Genomic DNA, 15,612 nt, shown 5'->3' with positions numbered 1-15,612 from the left:
AGGAGGTCCCTGTCCTCGCCCTCTGTGCCCTGCACTGGAGCCCACTCCTGCCAGGAAGCCCCTCCCGTCCCCGCTGCTGCCCAAGCACGGTGCTGGTGGCTGGCTCTGGCTCGCCCCAGCTGCAGGTGCTGGGGGGTCCCACTTACCCCTGACCAGCCCTCGGTCCCCCCGTTCCCGCTCGGGGCTGGCGCTGCCTGTCCTGGGGACGCCGGTGCGGTGTGGCTGGCAGGCTGTTCTGCGTTTCCGGGCAGGTGAGTGGAGCCTGTTTTACCGCAGGGCTGAGCCAAAGTCCACAGGTGATGCCAGGGAGCCAGGAGCACTCCCCACCTGCCGCAGGGCGTGGGCTGGCACCTGGGCTGGCACCGAGCAGGGTCAGGGCTCCACTGCTCCAGCAAAGAGCCCTGGAATCCCAGCCTTGGGCAGCAGCAATCACACCAGCACGAGGATGTGCAGAGACCCATGCCATGTGCACGCAGACTGGGCTGCCATGTCCCCTTTACCTGGGCATGACCACAGCATCATCCTGCATCCTCATCCTGCATCCCTTTCCTCCCAACATCCCTGTTCCCACAGATCTCCTCCTCCTCACTTCCTCTGTTCATGCAGTGAAGGGGCAGCAGGGCCCATCCCCAACATCCTTGTCCCTAACCTTCCATCCTCATCCTCCCACCCCCACGACCCCCAGGCCCAGCCCAGCTCCCTCCCACCTCTCGGTGGCTCCAGGATGGTTGTTCACACAGTTTATTTGCTCGGTTTGGGTGTTTTACAAACAACGGGGGGTGGGTGAGGGTGGGGCGGGATTCAAACAGCTTCGGCACAAGTGAAAAGCTCGGGGTGCGGGAAGTGCACTTCAGCGGAGGTGGGCGGGGGGCAGGGGGACCGCGGGACGGGGCAGGGGTGATGCCAAGCCCACTGCCTGCTCCTCTCGTGCCCCAGCCCTGGCCCGGGGGCCTGGTCCCACTCCCCACTGCCACGGGGGCCAGACTGGGCTGGGGGTCAAAGCCATTTGAGGGGCAGAGGGTGCTGAGAGTGGGATGGAGTCCCAAATTGGGGTTGGGAGCATTGCAGGGCCCAGAGTGGGATGGGGTGATTGGTGCTGGCCCCTGGTGTGGGTGGCAAGTGATGACATTCCCCCCAGGACTGTGGGGGAGATGCCCCCTGACACTGAGCCCCGCACCCCCCTCTGCAGCAATGGGGCTCCAGGGATGCCCATCAGCAGCAGGGGCAGGAGAGACCCCCCTTCCCCTGGCAGGGAAACCCCTCCCTTTCCCAACTCTGCTTCTCCCAGAGGCTGTGGGTGCCAAGACAGGACTCAGGTGGCACTGCAAGACCCCCGCAGCCCCCAGCCCACAGTGACTCCACTGGGGAAAACTACAGCCTGGATGGTAAATGGGGGACAACCGGGATGTCATGGGGGGGTCACTGCTCACATAAGGGGAGTGTGGGGGAAGGAAGGCCTTGGGTGGCCCAACCCCATCCCTGGCTGCTCTGTCATTGGTGTCCCAGTGGGCTGGGCAGTGTGAGGGCTGCTCCACACGTGCTTTGGGGGATCCCTGGGGACTTGCCCTGCCACACAGCAACAGGGACCCTCTCACACTCAGACAAGGGCCCCTGTGTTGGCTGGTGGCTGCACCCTGCCCAAAGCTCCTGGTGAGTGCTCCTGGGCACGGGGCTGGGGCACTGCCCCTACGGGGGCTCCCTCGCCTGCCCCAGTGGATCTCGGGGAGAGGAAACGCTGGTGCTGGTGGTGAAATCCCCACTGAAGGGCTGAGGCGTGGGGTGGAGGAGCAGGGGGGCTGCCCTTTGTGGGACACCGGACCCCTGATAGCTCCCAGTGCCCGTGCTGGGGTGAACTGGGCTGCCCTGCTCCCCTGCAGGACCCCCTGGACAAGGCTCTGCAAAGCTGCCACCGCTGAGCTGCAGAGGAGGATGGGAACGGGATGCTGGGACACACTCCTGCTGCTGTGAGGAAGTGCTCGGGGTGGGGACACCCACCCCCCTCCTGTCCCCATGAGGCTGGGCCCCCCCTCGCTGCCATTGCCCCAGGGGGACACGGGCACTGGCCACGACACGGCTCAGCCCCGTGGGCTGGCAGAGCCCAGCGGTGCCAGCCAGCAGCAGAGTTGGAGGAATGGCCATTGATGCCAGCACCAGAGTGAGGGGCTCCCAACAGGGAGATGAGCCTGGGGGAACAGAGCAGGGTCTCCCGGCCCACAGCTCTGGTGACAGGCTGGGGTGATCCTGGAGGAGCTGTGCGTGGCCCTGGCCATGACCGCAGCTGAGCATCATGGAGGGGACACTGCCCTTAATGCCCTTCCCTCGCCTGGACACGCTTGGACACTGAGGGGCTCATGGCTTGGGGAGCCCAGGGCTGGGGGACAAGGACACAGGATGGAGTGGAGATGTCCATGGGCAGCCAGAGGGGAACAGAGCCAGGCCTTTCCCCACTGGAGATGCAGATGATGGAGGCACAGAGAGAGGGCCTGGCATGGGGCTGGGTCCGATGCCCACCATGGGCTGGGCCAAGTGTGGGTCCCGCTGGTGCCAGCTCCCAGGGAGTCATCTACGGATGCAGCGGCATCCTCCGATCCCCTGCCCCATGGCTCCATCCTCCGCCGGTGGGTGGGACAGTGTTGGTGAAGGAGGGAAAGGCTCTGGTGTTGGTGGCAGGAGGGCTCCGGTGGGGTTGAGGCCGGGCCGTGGTGGGGTGAGTGCACCGTGGGGTTGGGGGGTCTCTAATAAATACCACAGGCAGCACTGGTGGGGGGCAGTGCAGGGCAGGCATTGGGCAGATGGGGCGAGCATTGCCACGGCCGCCATTTGCTGCTGCCCACTGCGGCCTCCTGGGCACTGTGTTGGATCTCCCCGGTTCTGCAGAAAGAGGGTCCGTGTCCGGTGTGGGGGAAGCCCGGCGTGCCGGGACGGCGGGCCTGGCTAGCAGGGGCCGGGGCAGAGAGGGCTCGGCAGGGGCAGCCTGTGCCGGCGGCAGCAGGGGCTGGCAGGGCTCACATCACCGTGCAGCACTTGCAGCGCTGCTTCTTCACATCTGTCTCCTGCTCAGCCTCCTTGGCATCTGTGGCGTTGGCACCCGGTTTCTGCCCGCCCGTGCCCTCCTCCCCCAGCGGCTGGGCGCCCACCGGCTCCAGCGCGGTGCCGTTGGGCGGCGCGTGGTCCTTGTGTGCCGGCTCCGGCTTGCTCTCGGCGTCCTCGATCACCACCAGCTCTGCCTTGATGGTGCCCTCCAGCCCCAGCACCTTCTTGGTCTCGTTCTCATCCTCCACGTTCTGGTAGCCCATGAAGATCATGGTGACGGGCTGCTCCCGGCTCGGCTCCGTCCCCTCGCCCGGCGGCACGGTGGTGCTTTCCGGTGGCTTGGCCTGCAGCCCCGTGATCTCCCTCCGCGGCGTTGGCTTCTGGCTGCCCGGGGCGCTGCCGCCCGCCCGGCCCGCCTTGGCCGGGGTCTCGCGCCCGGCGGCTTCGCTCAGGGTGGCCTCGTCCGCTTTGTGCAGGAGCTCGTCGACCTCGGAGGAGCTGAGGGGGTGGGCCCCGTTCTGCAGGGCCCCGTCCTCGGCGCTCACTGCGTGCACCACTGCAGAGACAAGAGGAGGGAGGGTGAGGGACACTCAGGACAGGGGCACAGGGTGACCTGGAAACGGTCCTGCTGGCACAACCCACTTGGACCTGGCTCCTGTGTGGCCAGGGAGCAGCTTGCTCCCCTTTCTAAAGGCTCTGCCACTGAGGTTGGGACTCCCCCCGGCATCCTGACCCCTCCCTCAGATGGAAGTGCTGTCAGCCCCCCCCTCATCACCTGGCTCCTGCCCGACAGCAGACAGAGACCAAAATAAAAGCCCAGTGTGAGGAGTGGTTCCTGAGGCCTCAGGCTCAGCAAACCCTGTGGGAGCCACGGCTGTCTGCCAGGCCACCAACAGCCAGCCAAGCTGCCTATACTCGCCGCGGCGGGATGGCATCCGCTGGCTCAGCCAGGCCGACACGACGCTCCGTGGCAGGTCACCACTGCCACCTCTGAGACCCCACCAACGCTCAGCAGGTGCTGCCCCACGCATTCCCACCACCTCCTGACACATCCTGCCAGGACCGTGGCACCTGGTGGCCTCGAGGGTGCCAGAGGAGATGGGGCTCTCCCGCCGCAACACGCCGTGCCGGCTGCTCACGGCACTGGAGGCAGAGATGTGTGTCATGGCCAGAGCAGCCACCGGCTTGTGGCGTTTTCCACTTGACCTGGGGCATCGCACAACGGTCAGAGCAACCGCCACAGCGAGGCAGTGACCAGCCTGGCAGGGCCAGCCCAGCCATGGCCACAGGGGAGGGTTGAACAGGACCGGTGTGCCGCGGTTTCCTTGGAGAGACAGTCAGTCCACTCAGCCACCACAATCCCCAGTAACATGCCCCAGCTCCACGGCTGGTCCCTGCCACCGCAGTGCTCCCTCAGGTGTCACCAGGCCCTTTAGAGAAGGTTCCTAGATATTGCCAAAAGCAGGAGCGGCAGTCCCTGCTGCTGCCCTTCCTCCATACCCAGCAGCCACGATGCTCCCCACTGCCAGCCTGTGGGCCAGGCCAACAGGGTGCCAGTGCCACATTCCCTGCCCGCAGGATGGGCTCCTGAGTCTTGGACACAGCAGATCCTCTTCTCTCCTCTCCAGTGGTGCAGGGTCACGATGTGCAAACCAGGGCTGGCCTGTCTGGACCATCCACACCACGCTGCCAGGACAATCCTGTGATCCGCCGGACGGGGGCCAATGAGGAGCTGCCCTCACAGAGCTGGTGAGGCTGCCAGCAGCAGCCCCCACACTTCCTCACCCTGGTGGGTGCCCGCTGGGACGTTTGGGCGGTCGCTCCCGTGTCCCTGGCCCTTTGCTTCTGCCACCGGCCAGCGGCGCGGGCTGGCCCATACCTTTCATCTCATCCTCGTACACTTTGACCCCCTGCAGACAGTGGTTCTGGGGGAGCATGGTGGTGCTGGACAGGACCTTGGTCTCCCCAGTCACTCTGTCCTTCTCCACTGTGATCTCCACCGAGTACATGGCTGGGACACAAAGAGGACAGCGCTCATTACGGCGGCCCCGGCCCTCCCCGGCCCCTGCTCCGCGCTGGCGGCGGGACGGCGCGTGGCGGCAGTGCTGTGGCGCTCAGCGGAGCTCAGCGGTGTTAGCGAGGCAGCAGCGAGGAGCGGTGAAGGGCAGAGGCGGGTGAGACATCCCTGGCACATCATCCCTCCTCCTGGGACCTGAGGGCTGTCGCCATCCTGGCACTGCTGGTATCACCTTACCTCCCCTGGGCTGGGCCTGGCTGGGCCCTGGAGGCACTGGCAGTGCCGTGTCCGTCTGTCCAGCCAGCGAGTGGAGCTGGCTGAGGGGCCCGGGCTGGCAGCCAGGCTCACGCTCACAGAGGCACCACCCCCACTGAGAGTGTTGGCACCGGGGCAGCCCCTCTACCCCTGTGGGACAGGGGATCCTTGGCATCTCTCCTCCAGCTCCCAGTCAGTCCCTTCTGGCACCAGTGTCACCTCAGCTCTGCGTGTGGTGCTTTGCTCTGAGGATCCCAAGATGGGCTCTGCCCAGTGCTGGTGCCACGATCTGGTCTTGAGCCCTTGTCCCAAACCAGAGCAAACTCCTCCAGCAGCAGAGCCGGCTGCAGCCCCCCCAGCTCAGGCAGCCTGGCCCCACGTGCCCCTGTAGCTCCCTGAGGCAGCCGGCCCCGGGTCAGCCATGCCGGCAGCCGACACTTTGCTCCCTCGCCCTGCACAGAGAAGCTGCAAACAGCAGGAAGGATGAAACTGGAGCAGAGACATGGAAGTCGGGGCGGGGGGGGCCCTGAGCCACGAACCAGCTGTGGAGTGGAAGCAAAACCAAACCCTGTGATTGCAATGACGGATGTTCTCTGCCCTGGGCTTGGAAAGGAATCGAGCGGCACGGCGGGGAGCGGCTGCGGTGGCAGCGAGCCGAGGATGGCTTGGAGGGGAGGGGGAAGCAGCCAGAAAGGAGCGCTCCTCCTAGGGCAGTGGGCACCTACCCGCCTTCATCATGTTGGTGCCTTCCACCGCCTTCATGGGGCTGCTGGAGACCTTCTTTTCAGCTGGAGATGGAGAGGAGAGACGACTGCCTGAGCCAAAACGATCGCCTAGTTGTCCCTGTGCCCATGGGACAGGCCCCAGGGACGGTGGCATGTCCCATGCAGACGGTCCCTGGGACTGGGACAGGGGACATGGGGACGAGGCTTCCGTCTGGCTCTCTCTACCCATCTGGCCCCAGCATCGGGGCAGCATGAGGGGATGGTGGGCATCAAACCGCATCTGAGGGGATCAAGGATCACTTACCCTTAACTGTGCCCAGGGGACTCTGCAAAACAGAAGGGAGAGGTTATAGGAGATGCTGGGACCCTCCATGCACCCACTGCCTGCACACTCACCACCCACACACCCATCCCCACTGGGGTCAGGGACCCCCACCCCTCAGCCAGCAGCCCTGCCCGCAGCCAGCGGCCGTGCCCACCTTCTGTGCATTGGGGACGGTGTCGGCCTTCTCCTCCTTGGCTGGTGCTGCTGCCTCTGCCAGGTTCTCCTTGGTAGAAGCCACTGAGCTGCTGTTCTCCAGCATCTCCAGCTCCTTCTCCAGCCTACAGGGAGATCTGGAGCTGAGAGGCTGTGGGGAGCCGGGATGCAGGCAGCATGGGGCAGGCAACTGTGGGGCAGGCAACTGTGGGGAGGGCAACTGTGGGGAGGGCAACTGTGGGGCAAACAACTGTGGGGAGGGCAACTGTGGGGAGGGCAGTGTGGGACAGGCAGCCACAGCAGACCTGTGAACATGGGCCAGCAATACGGTGCAGGGGAGAGGGGAGGCAGAAATTGACCCCCTGGTCTCATGACGCGCAGGGACAGATTCCGGCACAGCCGTCACTGTCTCTTTGCAGGGGAAAAGCCAACAGGCTCAGCCCAGGTGAATGGCAGAGACCCTGCCGCGGGCACCAGGCGGGGGTACCAAGCCCCACGCACTTGCCGGTGCCCTCGCTCGGTGGCCGGAGCGTTCCTGCTTCACCATCCTCCTGCTTCCACACATGTCGCCGGGAGCCTGGCTGAGCTTTCTGCGAGGGTGACTGCCTGTTCCCAGCCAGCAGCCTGGCCGGGAGATGTGCCGGCAGCACGGCCCCAGCGGGAGGGTTGAGGGCCGGGGAGTCCCCATGCCCTGGCGCGGTGGCAGAGCCCTCCCCGGCAGAGCCCCCCCGGCTCCCGCACGGCGCCGGCAGAGGAATGCGCCGCGCCATTAGCCGGACACAAAGGCCCCTTCGTGCCTGACCCTTCTCTGCACCGATGCTCGGTAATTAACGGCACCGCCGTGACTGATTGCATTCCTGCTGCGCTGCCGGGACACCTCCATGCTGGGGCTCCGGGCCCCCGCCTTCGGCTGCCCAGCAACAAGGGGGCTGGGCAGGGGCTGAGGCGTCTCCATCACAACCTCCCCGCTGCCCCTTCCCCAGGGCTGAGTCACCGCGATGGGGATGCACCTCTGTGAGGACCCAGCCTGCTCGGGGGTCTCTGTAGGGACGCGGGTGCTCTCCGGGTGCACCCCGACACCCGGCGCCACACTGGCCCCATTACCTCTGGATGGTTTCCTCCAGCTCCTTGGTCTTCACCTCATCCTCCTGCATCTGCTTCTTCATGGCCTCTTCCTCCTCGGAGGCGGAGGCTGGGGCCCCCTCCAGGAGCCATCTCTCCCGCAGAGCCTTGGACTGCGGAGCAGAAGGGGGTCACGGTCCTGCGCCCCCCAGCTGGGGGCATCCCGGTGCAGAGGCAGCCTGAGGGTCCCAGGGGATTCTCACCTTGAGATGCTGCAGCTGCCGCCTGTCGTCCTCGAGCTGCCGCCTTTTGTTCTCGATCTCTGTCTGACGCTTCCGCTTCTCCTGGAGGGACGGGAGCGGCGGAGCCGGGGTCGGCGCGGGGAGGGGATGGGCGCCGGGCATCTCCGGGCAGGGAGAAGAGGGGGCGAGGGGCTGCACTTGGGGAGAGGGGCTGCGAGACCAGCCTTGGGGACAGCCCACAAGGAGCCCAGTCTCATGTCCCTGCCCTCTCGGGGAGAAACTGAGGCACGGAGGCTGTAGAGAAGTCATGGCAAAGCCTGGGATCTGTTCACCATCTCCAAATGTCACCTTCCCCTCAGCTGGCCCCGCTGAGTGAGCTGCCAGCGTGGGGGAAACAGCTCCCCCGGCCTCTACCTCGCCCCCCCGTCACCCATCCTGGGGCTGCTCCAGATCATTTCAGCAGAGTCAGACCCAGCCTGGACGCGTCACCCGGCGCTTTCTCCTCTGGTCCAGAACAATTTGCCCTTTGTGTGGCAGAGATCAGCCAGTTGCCAGCCAGGCAGGGCAGGGGGGCTGCCGTGGGGCAGCGGTGGGTTCAACCTGCTCTGTGCTGGGAGTGGCTGCCCAGTGTGGCCCCTGACTGCTCACTAATTAATGTAATTACTGGTGCCCAGGGCGGGCAGGGCTGGATTGCACCATCCTCAGCCTTCCCTGGGAAAGGGTGTGCAGGGGAATCATCACTCGTTTCCCTCACTTGGGGCTCATCAAGGCACTGTTTTATTAATTAAACCTCCCAGCTCCTGTTGCTCTGTCCCTATTTCAGCCACGCAGCCAAACCAAGCCGGCTCCAGCACCCTGGGAAGAGCCACTGCAGGGACATGCTGGCACAGGCCACCACGAGTCCTCTTTGGCTGCTGGGGACTCCCAGCCTGGGGCTGAGCACCTGCACCAGCTCTCCTGCCCCTGCACCCTCCTCCCCACTGGTGTCTGCCCCATCTGCTGCATGGGGCAGGGGTGTGGGGACACCGGGCCAAGGTCCAACCCGAGCAGAGACTCACCGCGATGGCCTGCAGCCTCTCCTGCTGAAGGGTGCTGGCCTCCACGACCCTGCAGAGAGCAGAGAGCAGTGGTGAGGAGTGGCAGCAGCAGCAGGTGTCAGGCTCATTGTGCAACCAGCAAACCAGACACTGCAGCATGTGGGCAAAGGCTGAACCCTTTCCCTCCGTCGGCTGTTTCCTCCTTGCCACCCTGGAGCCAAGCATCCCTTGCCTGCAAGGCTCCTCCAGACACCCCTCAGTCCCCCATCCTACCCAGACTGCCCCGGGACAGGCACCTTGCCTGGCACCTGAGGGACTCAGCGCAGCCAGACCCACTCCTGCTGTGGCGCAGATGGAAACCATGACTACAGAGGGGCTGGAACAGGACGGCTCTGGACACCCCTGCATTCCAACCTGGCTCACACTTTCCATTCCAAGCCCTTTTCTTGGCAGCTGACACCTTTCCCAGACAGTGACCTTTCTGGGCTGCGTACACAGGCACACGCACGCACACGTGCACAGACACATGGACACACGCAGACACACACATGGCAACGGGCTCTGCTCCTGCTGGCATCTGTGTTCCAGGCCCGGTACCTGCCTCTGCAGCACAGGCTGCCACGGCCATGCCAGGGATGCTGCCGGCAGCAGCCACCTTGTTGGCTGCGGGGTGCTGCAAGGAGGGGGTCTCCCTGGTTCCTGCCCGTACACCCCCCTCCTGTGAGCCCGTGGTGTGGGGGCCCAGGACAGTCCGGCTGGCAGCGCAGCCCCCGGGGCCCAGCGAGAGCCCCCGCGCTGCAGAGCACCAGCTGTGGGTTCAGCACCGGGACCCACAGCAGGGCTGGGCCGGCTGGTGGGGCTGGCTGGGACCAGGACTGGCTGGGACCAGGACGCTCCAGCACCACAGGAGCTGCTGGCCGCTCGCCAAACAGCGCTAACGAAGTGCTCAGCTGTGGCACTAATTAGGGTGGGAGGCACAGAGGTGTCGTCAGGCGATGGATCATCTCCTCTCGCTTCCTAGAGCAAGGGACAGAGAGCAGGACTCCGAACTCCCAGGAAGGGCTTTTTCCAAAGATGGTTTTACACACAAGGTGGGCTCGGGGTGCTGCGCCCCACACACGACACCTCCCAGGCCTGGGCTCTGCCGGCACGTGTGCTCTTGCACATGTATGTGCCCTCACATGGGTCCTCATTGCCACAAATCAAATGTGCTCTGCGGGGTGAGAGGAGCCCCTGCCTCCTCCTGTCCCCTCCTTGAAGCCAGCAATTAACTGGGAGCTGCTCAGAGCCGCCGTCCTCCCCTCACCCCGCACCCTGGGGATCCCGGCAGTGCGCAAAATCCAGGCCAGGAAAACAAACAGGCAAGGTGTCACTTTTGTGGTGGTTATTTTCCTGCTGTTTGCAGCAACGCTGTGACTGTTTCACCAGCGCAGGAGCGTGGCACCACTCACACACCTGCGTGTCCCACACCAGCCCCACAGCTCTGGGGCTGCCCTTCATCGTGGGCTCCCTCCTGCTCTGGGGCCTCAGGTCCCCCACGTCCAGTCCCTGGCACCCCACACTTGCAGAGCGTTGGACTAGGTTCTGTTTCTCTCCTGGATCTTGCCCTGTTCAGTGTATCCAAACTTTTACAGCATTCCTGAAACGTTCTGTTCTGCTTTTCCTCCCTCCTCTATCCTCTTTATTTTCCATTATTTGCTACAGTCTCTGCATTCCCGGGTCGAACGCCAGGAATCTTCCTGGCCCAGGAAGAGATGCAAAATGGGCTGGATGCCCCTCACTGCACCCTCCCAGCCCCCCAGCCCCTGACCTGGGGACTCTGATCCATCGAGAGGGGCTGAGTGGGAACCACCCCAGCAGCCCCAGTCCTTGCCTGCTGGGACCGGGAAATGAGGTGGAGGGTCCCCCACTCCCCGACGGCCCCATCCTGCCATGACCTGTCTCCAGGGGTCAGCACGGGCTGCTGTGAAGGGTTCCCGCTGCCACCGTCCCTGGTGACTGATGGGGGTGGTTCCCTGGAAATGGTTGTCTGGCAACAGCACCATGGTAACGGTGCCATGGCAACGGGTGAGCTGTGGGGGGGATGCACGAGGCGGGTGGAGGGATCAAGGGGCCCCCTGGGGCCAGGGGTACCACTCCCCAGGCCTGGCACTCTGGCAGCACCGATGGGCCACAACCGTGGCACCACTGGGGTCTCCCTGGGGGTTCTGATGCTCCAGATCCTTCTGGAAGAGTGGAAAGGTGGGGCCACCACACCCCTCACCCTCACCCTCTGAACCACCAGACCAGACAGGGAGTGGGGACATGGGGGGTGGTGCCCTGGGAGCTCCCAGCCCCAGTTCCCGGACCTGAGGCTGGACCCACGCACGTGTGTGAGCACACACACGCCTGCACCCACGCTCTCCCTTGGCTCTCCAGCTCTTTCCAGCCCTGCTGATGCTGCCATTTCCCACCATCACAAGGGAAGCCCGTGACCTTTTGTCTCCTCCCGCCTGACATGAAACAATAATGTTTATTTGCCTTCCTCTGTTTTTTCCCATTAGCTCATCCAAATGTGCGAAGAGCCATTTCAAGCTGCTTCTCTGCTCCTCTGACCTCCGCTCCCTTCCCACCCTCTCAGCAAAGAGCCAGGGGAAGGCAGGAGAGAGCCCTGCACGGGCACCACTGCCTGGACCCCCATAGCGACCCTGGGGAGGGCCCCAGGGCCCGTGGCAATGGCTACAATCGAGGGAGCAGCACTGATTTATAGCACTGTTGCCATGCCAGGAGCCGGGCCCCTTGGCCGGGCCTGGAGTGACGTGGCCGTGGGGAGGCCACAAAGCTCTGTCCTAAAGCCATTTAGCAACGGGCAGCGATCGAACGCCCCTGATGGAAGGTGCAGAGGTGAGGGGAGGGGGCTGCAGTCACCCGAGGGCCACCATGCATTGACCACGAAGGCAGATACATCAGTGGCAGCGGCTCGGGCGAGGACGGTCAGAAATCCGTGCAGCTGAGGAGCCGCGTGCCCAGCACAGGGTCAGAACCCTGCTCGGATCCTGGTACCCAGGGGCTGCTCCTGCCCTGCCCCACCGTGTGCCTGCCTCCCCCCCCTGCTGCTGCATCACCCCAGCACCCATCCCATTCCTCCCCGCAGTGAGCGGTGCCTTCCCCACGCTGCCGGCGCAGCCCCAGCCGTCCCCGCTGCCCGGGGAGGGGATGGGGATGGGGGAAGGCGGGGGGAGGAGATGGCAGCCCCAGGCTCCCGAAAACGCAGATGCATTAAAGCAAGTGGAGCTGCCTGATTGATTCTTCGAGCTGAGACGTGGGCTGGGAGTGCCAGGAGAAAATGGATCCCATGAATATTTGATGAACGGAGGGTTGGGGAGGGAGTTTGATTGGAAAATTACAGATCTTTCAAACAATGGTTCAAGTACCCTCCAAATACTTGGGTTTCCAGCTCCCTTCCAGTTAGAGGAGCAAGGCTCCACTGGGAAACTCCCACCAGGATTTATGAATGAGAGTGGAGCTGGCCTCTCCCCACAGCCAGGAGCACTGGCCAGCTGGGATGGGCAGCCCCAGTGCTGGCCGGGACACGGCGCTGGCTCCTGCCACCAGCCATCCCTGGGTTCCTGCTCACATGGGGCAGTGTGGCTTTCCCACAGCAGTGCCATGAACACAGGCACACATGAGGCTCCCAAGAGCTGGCAGGAACATGGATCCTGGCAGGGGCACCCCTGTGAGCACTGGCACCTGGGGGGAGCTCAGTCCTCAGTGCCAAGCCCAAGGGTTGGGTTAACCCATGTCCAGCTGAGCTCCACCAGGAAACACCTGTCTGGGGCAGGATCCACCTGGCTCCTCTCGCTCCTCCAGGCTCATCCTTGTCCCAGACAGTGGCTCCTGCCTGGGGTCAGGGGGCTCCTTGTCTCCAGATAAAGAGCCTCAGGAGCCTGGGCTGTGCCTCCAGCACCAATCCTGGCGCCTCCACTCAACCCTGCTCCAGGACACGGCACCTCCCCAGGTTTCCTCTGGCACCTCCAGTGCTGGAGCCCCAGCACAGCTCCTGGCACAGCTCTGGGCATGTGAACTACCACCCCACCCAGAGACAAGGGCTGTTTCTGGCCAGGAAGCACCAACACCAACACTGGCTTCCCAGGAAATCTGGGAAGCTCCAGTTCCTCCCAGCAGTGCAGGTCCAGTTGAGAGGCCCCGTCTCACAGCAGTGGCTGAACTCTGAACCCCATGATCTGCCAGCCTCGAGCAGGGCCAGGTGCCGTTGTTGGGCCATCTGTGGCAGAGCTTTATGGCCTCCTCTGGGAGAGCTCCAAGGACACCTCCTGAGCCAAGGGGAGAGCAGCAACCCAGCGAGACAAACCACCAGAGCAGCCAGATGTGGGCAGGAGAGACAGATCTCCAGCTCCTCAAGAGCACTGATGGTGGCAGGAGCAGAGGAGGACAAACAGCTCCAGCGGGACCAGCACAGCCTTTACCAGAGTTGGAAGGTTTCAGCCAAACCTCCCGGGGCACCAGTGGCTTGTGGCAGCCAGGACCCTCTTCCAGCCTCTGCCGGTGCCAAGGTGGAACAGGAGCCAAGGCAAAGGCAGCAGTGCCTGCCCCAGCACCCGTTGGCTGCCGCAGAGCCAGGCCAACGGCAGGGCAGCACCTCGCCATGTCCCCACCTGCCCTGGGACTCCCCTGAACCTCCAGCCCCACCACCAGGCTCTGGAGGTGAGCAGCTGGAGGGGCTGCACTGTTTTGTTTTGTGGTTGTGCCCCCCACTCCAGGTCACTTGAGGAGTTTCACTCCAAAGACATTGACAGGTCCAGCATATGGAGCTGGTGGGGGAAAGGCCTCGCACTCCTCCACAGATTCCTCAGCCCTTGCTGAGAAGGCCAGTTCAGAGCTGGGTGAAGGGCACCGTGTGGAGCCCAGGGACAGGAGCCATAATCCTGCCCCATGCCATCCCCCACTTCAACCCCAGCCTTCGATGCCTCCACCCCCAGAAAGCCCGTGCCTGGTCTGGCAGCTCCTCACCCTCGCCCCAGGGCCCGTCGCACCCCTCGGCTCTGCCCTTCACCTCACTGCTGCCTCTTGGCAAATCACTCATTTTCCTCCCTAAAAAGGCTCTTTCCTGCAGGGACCGAGGCACTGTGGGGCTGCCTTGGCCAGCTCTCTGTCCCCTCCAGCAGCATGGGGAGCTGCTCTGCCTCCCCAGTGCCTCAGTCACTGCACCCCAGTCTCCAAAACATCCTCAGACCTCCACGGGTTCCTCCTGTTCAGTTCCAACCCCAAGCTGACCAAAGCCCACCCCGACTCCAGGACACCCCTCACCCTGCCCTTCACCAGTGCCCCATGGCCTCTCAGGGCTTCCCAGTGGGAGGCAGAGGGTGGCGAGCAGGACCTGTTGAGCACCCAGTGTCTCGGTAGCCAGTGATAAAAACAGATCAGTGTGAGGTGAGGTGCCTGTGAGGAGCGGAGGGTGGCTGACCCTGAGCTGGCTGGGTGCCCCTGAAACCCCCAGTGCCAAGCCCAGAAGGTGCTGGGACCCCTGGTTCTCCATGGTGGGGACCAGAGCCACGGGAGGCAGGGAATGGCCTGGGTGAGACAGGGCCAGCGCTGGTACCTGGCACCTGGAGCAGCTGCCCAGTCCCATGCCCTCCTGGCACCAGCTGCTGACATCTCTGAGGTGCAAAATGCAGGCAGGACAGTCCCCAGCCAGCAGATCCCAATGGCTCCCGCCTGCTCCGTCCTTTCCTTCCCCCATCCGCCCGGCTCCAAGCGCCGGGCAGGGCCCCACCACAGCACACAAAGGCTGAGGCCGGGTCAGAGTGTCCATCTGTCCGGATCCCTCTGGTGGGAACCGATACATGAGGATCCCCTGGCCACAGCTGGGTCCCCGGGCAGGGGCTGGGGGCCCACTGCAGGGAGGGGTCCGCAGCTCCTGCCACCCACTCGCCCCACCACACACAGTGGCAACAACAGGTTCAAAACACAAAAACAAACGCCCTCCCCACTCCCTGCTTCCCTCACCGCTGGCAGCCCAGACACCCCCGACACCTCCTGCACCCCCCACGCCCGCATGGAGGCCTCTGCTGCTGCCCCCCCACCCCGAGCCAGCACCCCAGCACCCCTCGGCAGGGCAGGGACCTGGGGAGGGGCCGCACCTGCTGAGTGGCACTGGGGGGAATGGAGGCCCCGGTATTGGGGTCCTGAGCCCCAGCACTGAGGGAATGTGAGCCCCCTGTATCAGGGTTCTGAGCCCCGGCACCTGAGGGGATGTGAGCCCCCAGTTTTGGGGTCACGAGCCCTGGCATCGGGGGAATGTGAGCCCCCCCGCCCCGGTTTTGGGACCCCAAGCCTCAGCATATGAGGGATACGAGCCTCTGGTATTGGGATCCTGAGTCCCCAGGATCAGGGGGATATGAGTCCCCAGTTCTGGGGTGCTGAGTCCCCAGGACCAGGGGGATATGAGACCCCGAGATCGGATTGCCCAGCCCCGGCATCAGGGGGGTACGAGCCACTGCTACGAGCTCTTTGAGCCGACGGTGTGCGCTTCCCGCAGCTCCGGTACTGGGGTCCCGAGCCCCGGTCCCCGATCGCCGCTCCCCCCTCCCCGGCACTGCGGTGCTCGGCCGGCGGGGCCCGGGGAGCCCCGAGCCGGTGCCGCGGTCCCGGCGCGGCTCCGGTACTCACTCCATGGTCCCGGTGACGGCTCCGGCGAGGGCGGGGGGCGGCGGAGCGGGGCCGGCGTCCGCCGGCGTCCCGGCGCTCAGGGCCCGGCGGGCGG

General features: G+C 64.7%; 1 protein-coding gene across 5 annotated transcripts; it reads right to left on the bottom strand.

The window, feature by feature from the left end:
- Nucleotides 1-725: 725 nt before the first annotated feature.
- PALM (paralemmin) lies at nucleotides 726-15,610 on the bottom strand. Of its 5 annotated transcripts, none has more exons than XM_027901001.1 (9): nucleotides 15,519-15,610; nucleotides 8,871-8,919; nucleotides 7,834-7,914; nucleotides 7,613-7,743; nucleotides 6,510-6,633; nucleotides 6,335-6,356; nucleotides 6,031-6,120; nucleotides 4,913-5,044; nucleotides 726-3,589 (listed from the first exon to the last, which is right to left on the bottom strand). In XM_027901001.1, exons 1-9 carry the CDS (start codon nucleotides 15,521-15,523, stop codon nucleotides 3,006-3,008), a joined length of 1,218 nt encoding a protein of 405 aa, XP_027756802.1. In that variant the 5' UTR covers nucleotides 15,524-15,610; the 3' UTR covers nucleotides 726-3,005. The 5 variants fall into 5 exon arrangements, with proteins under 5 accessions (XP_027756802.1, XP_027756803.1, XP_027756804.1 ...); XM_027901002.1 differs by having other exon boundaries at nucleotides 6,031-6,093; XM_027901003.1 differs by lacking the exon at nucleotides 4,913-5,044.
- Between the last annotated feature and the right edge of the window lie 2 nt (nucleotides 15,611-15,612).

Source organism: Empidonax traillii, unplaced genomic scaffold (genome assembly GCF_003031625.1).
Source record: "Empidonax traillii isolate 1590-97213 ecotype Southwest subspecies unplaced genomic scaffold, ASM303162v1 scaffold761:size885847, whole genome shotgun sequence".
Classification (NCBI taxonomy): domain Eukaryota; kingdom Metazoa; phylum Chordata; class Aves; order Passeriformes; family Tyrannidae; genus Empidonax; species Empidonax traillii.
The sequence above is the reverse complement of the archived record's forward strand: the minus strand, read 5'-3'. Positions and strand labels throughout refer to the sequence as shown.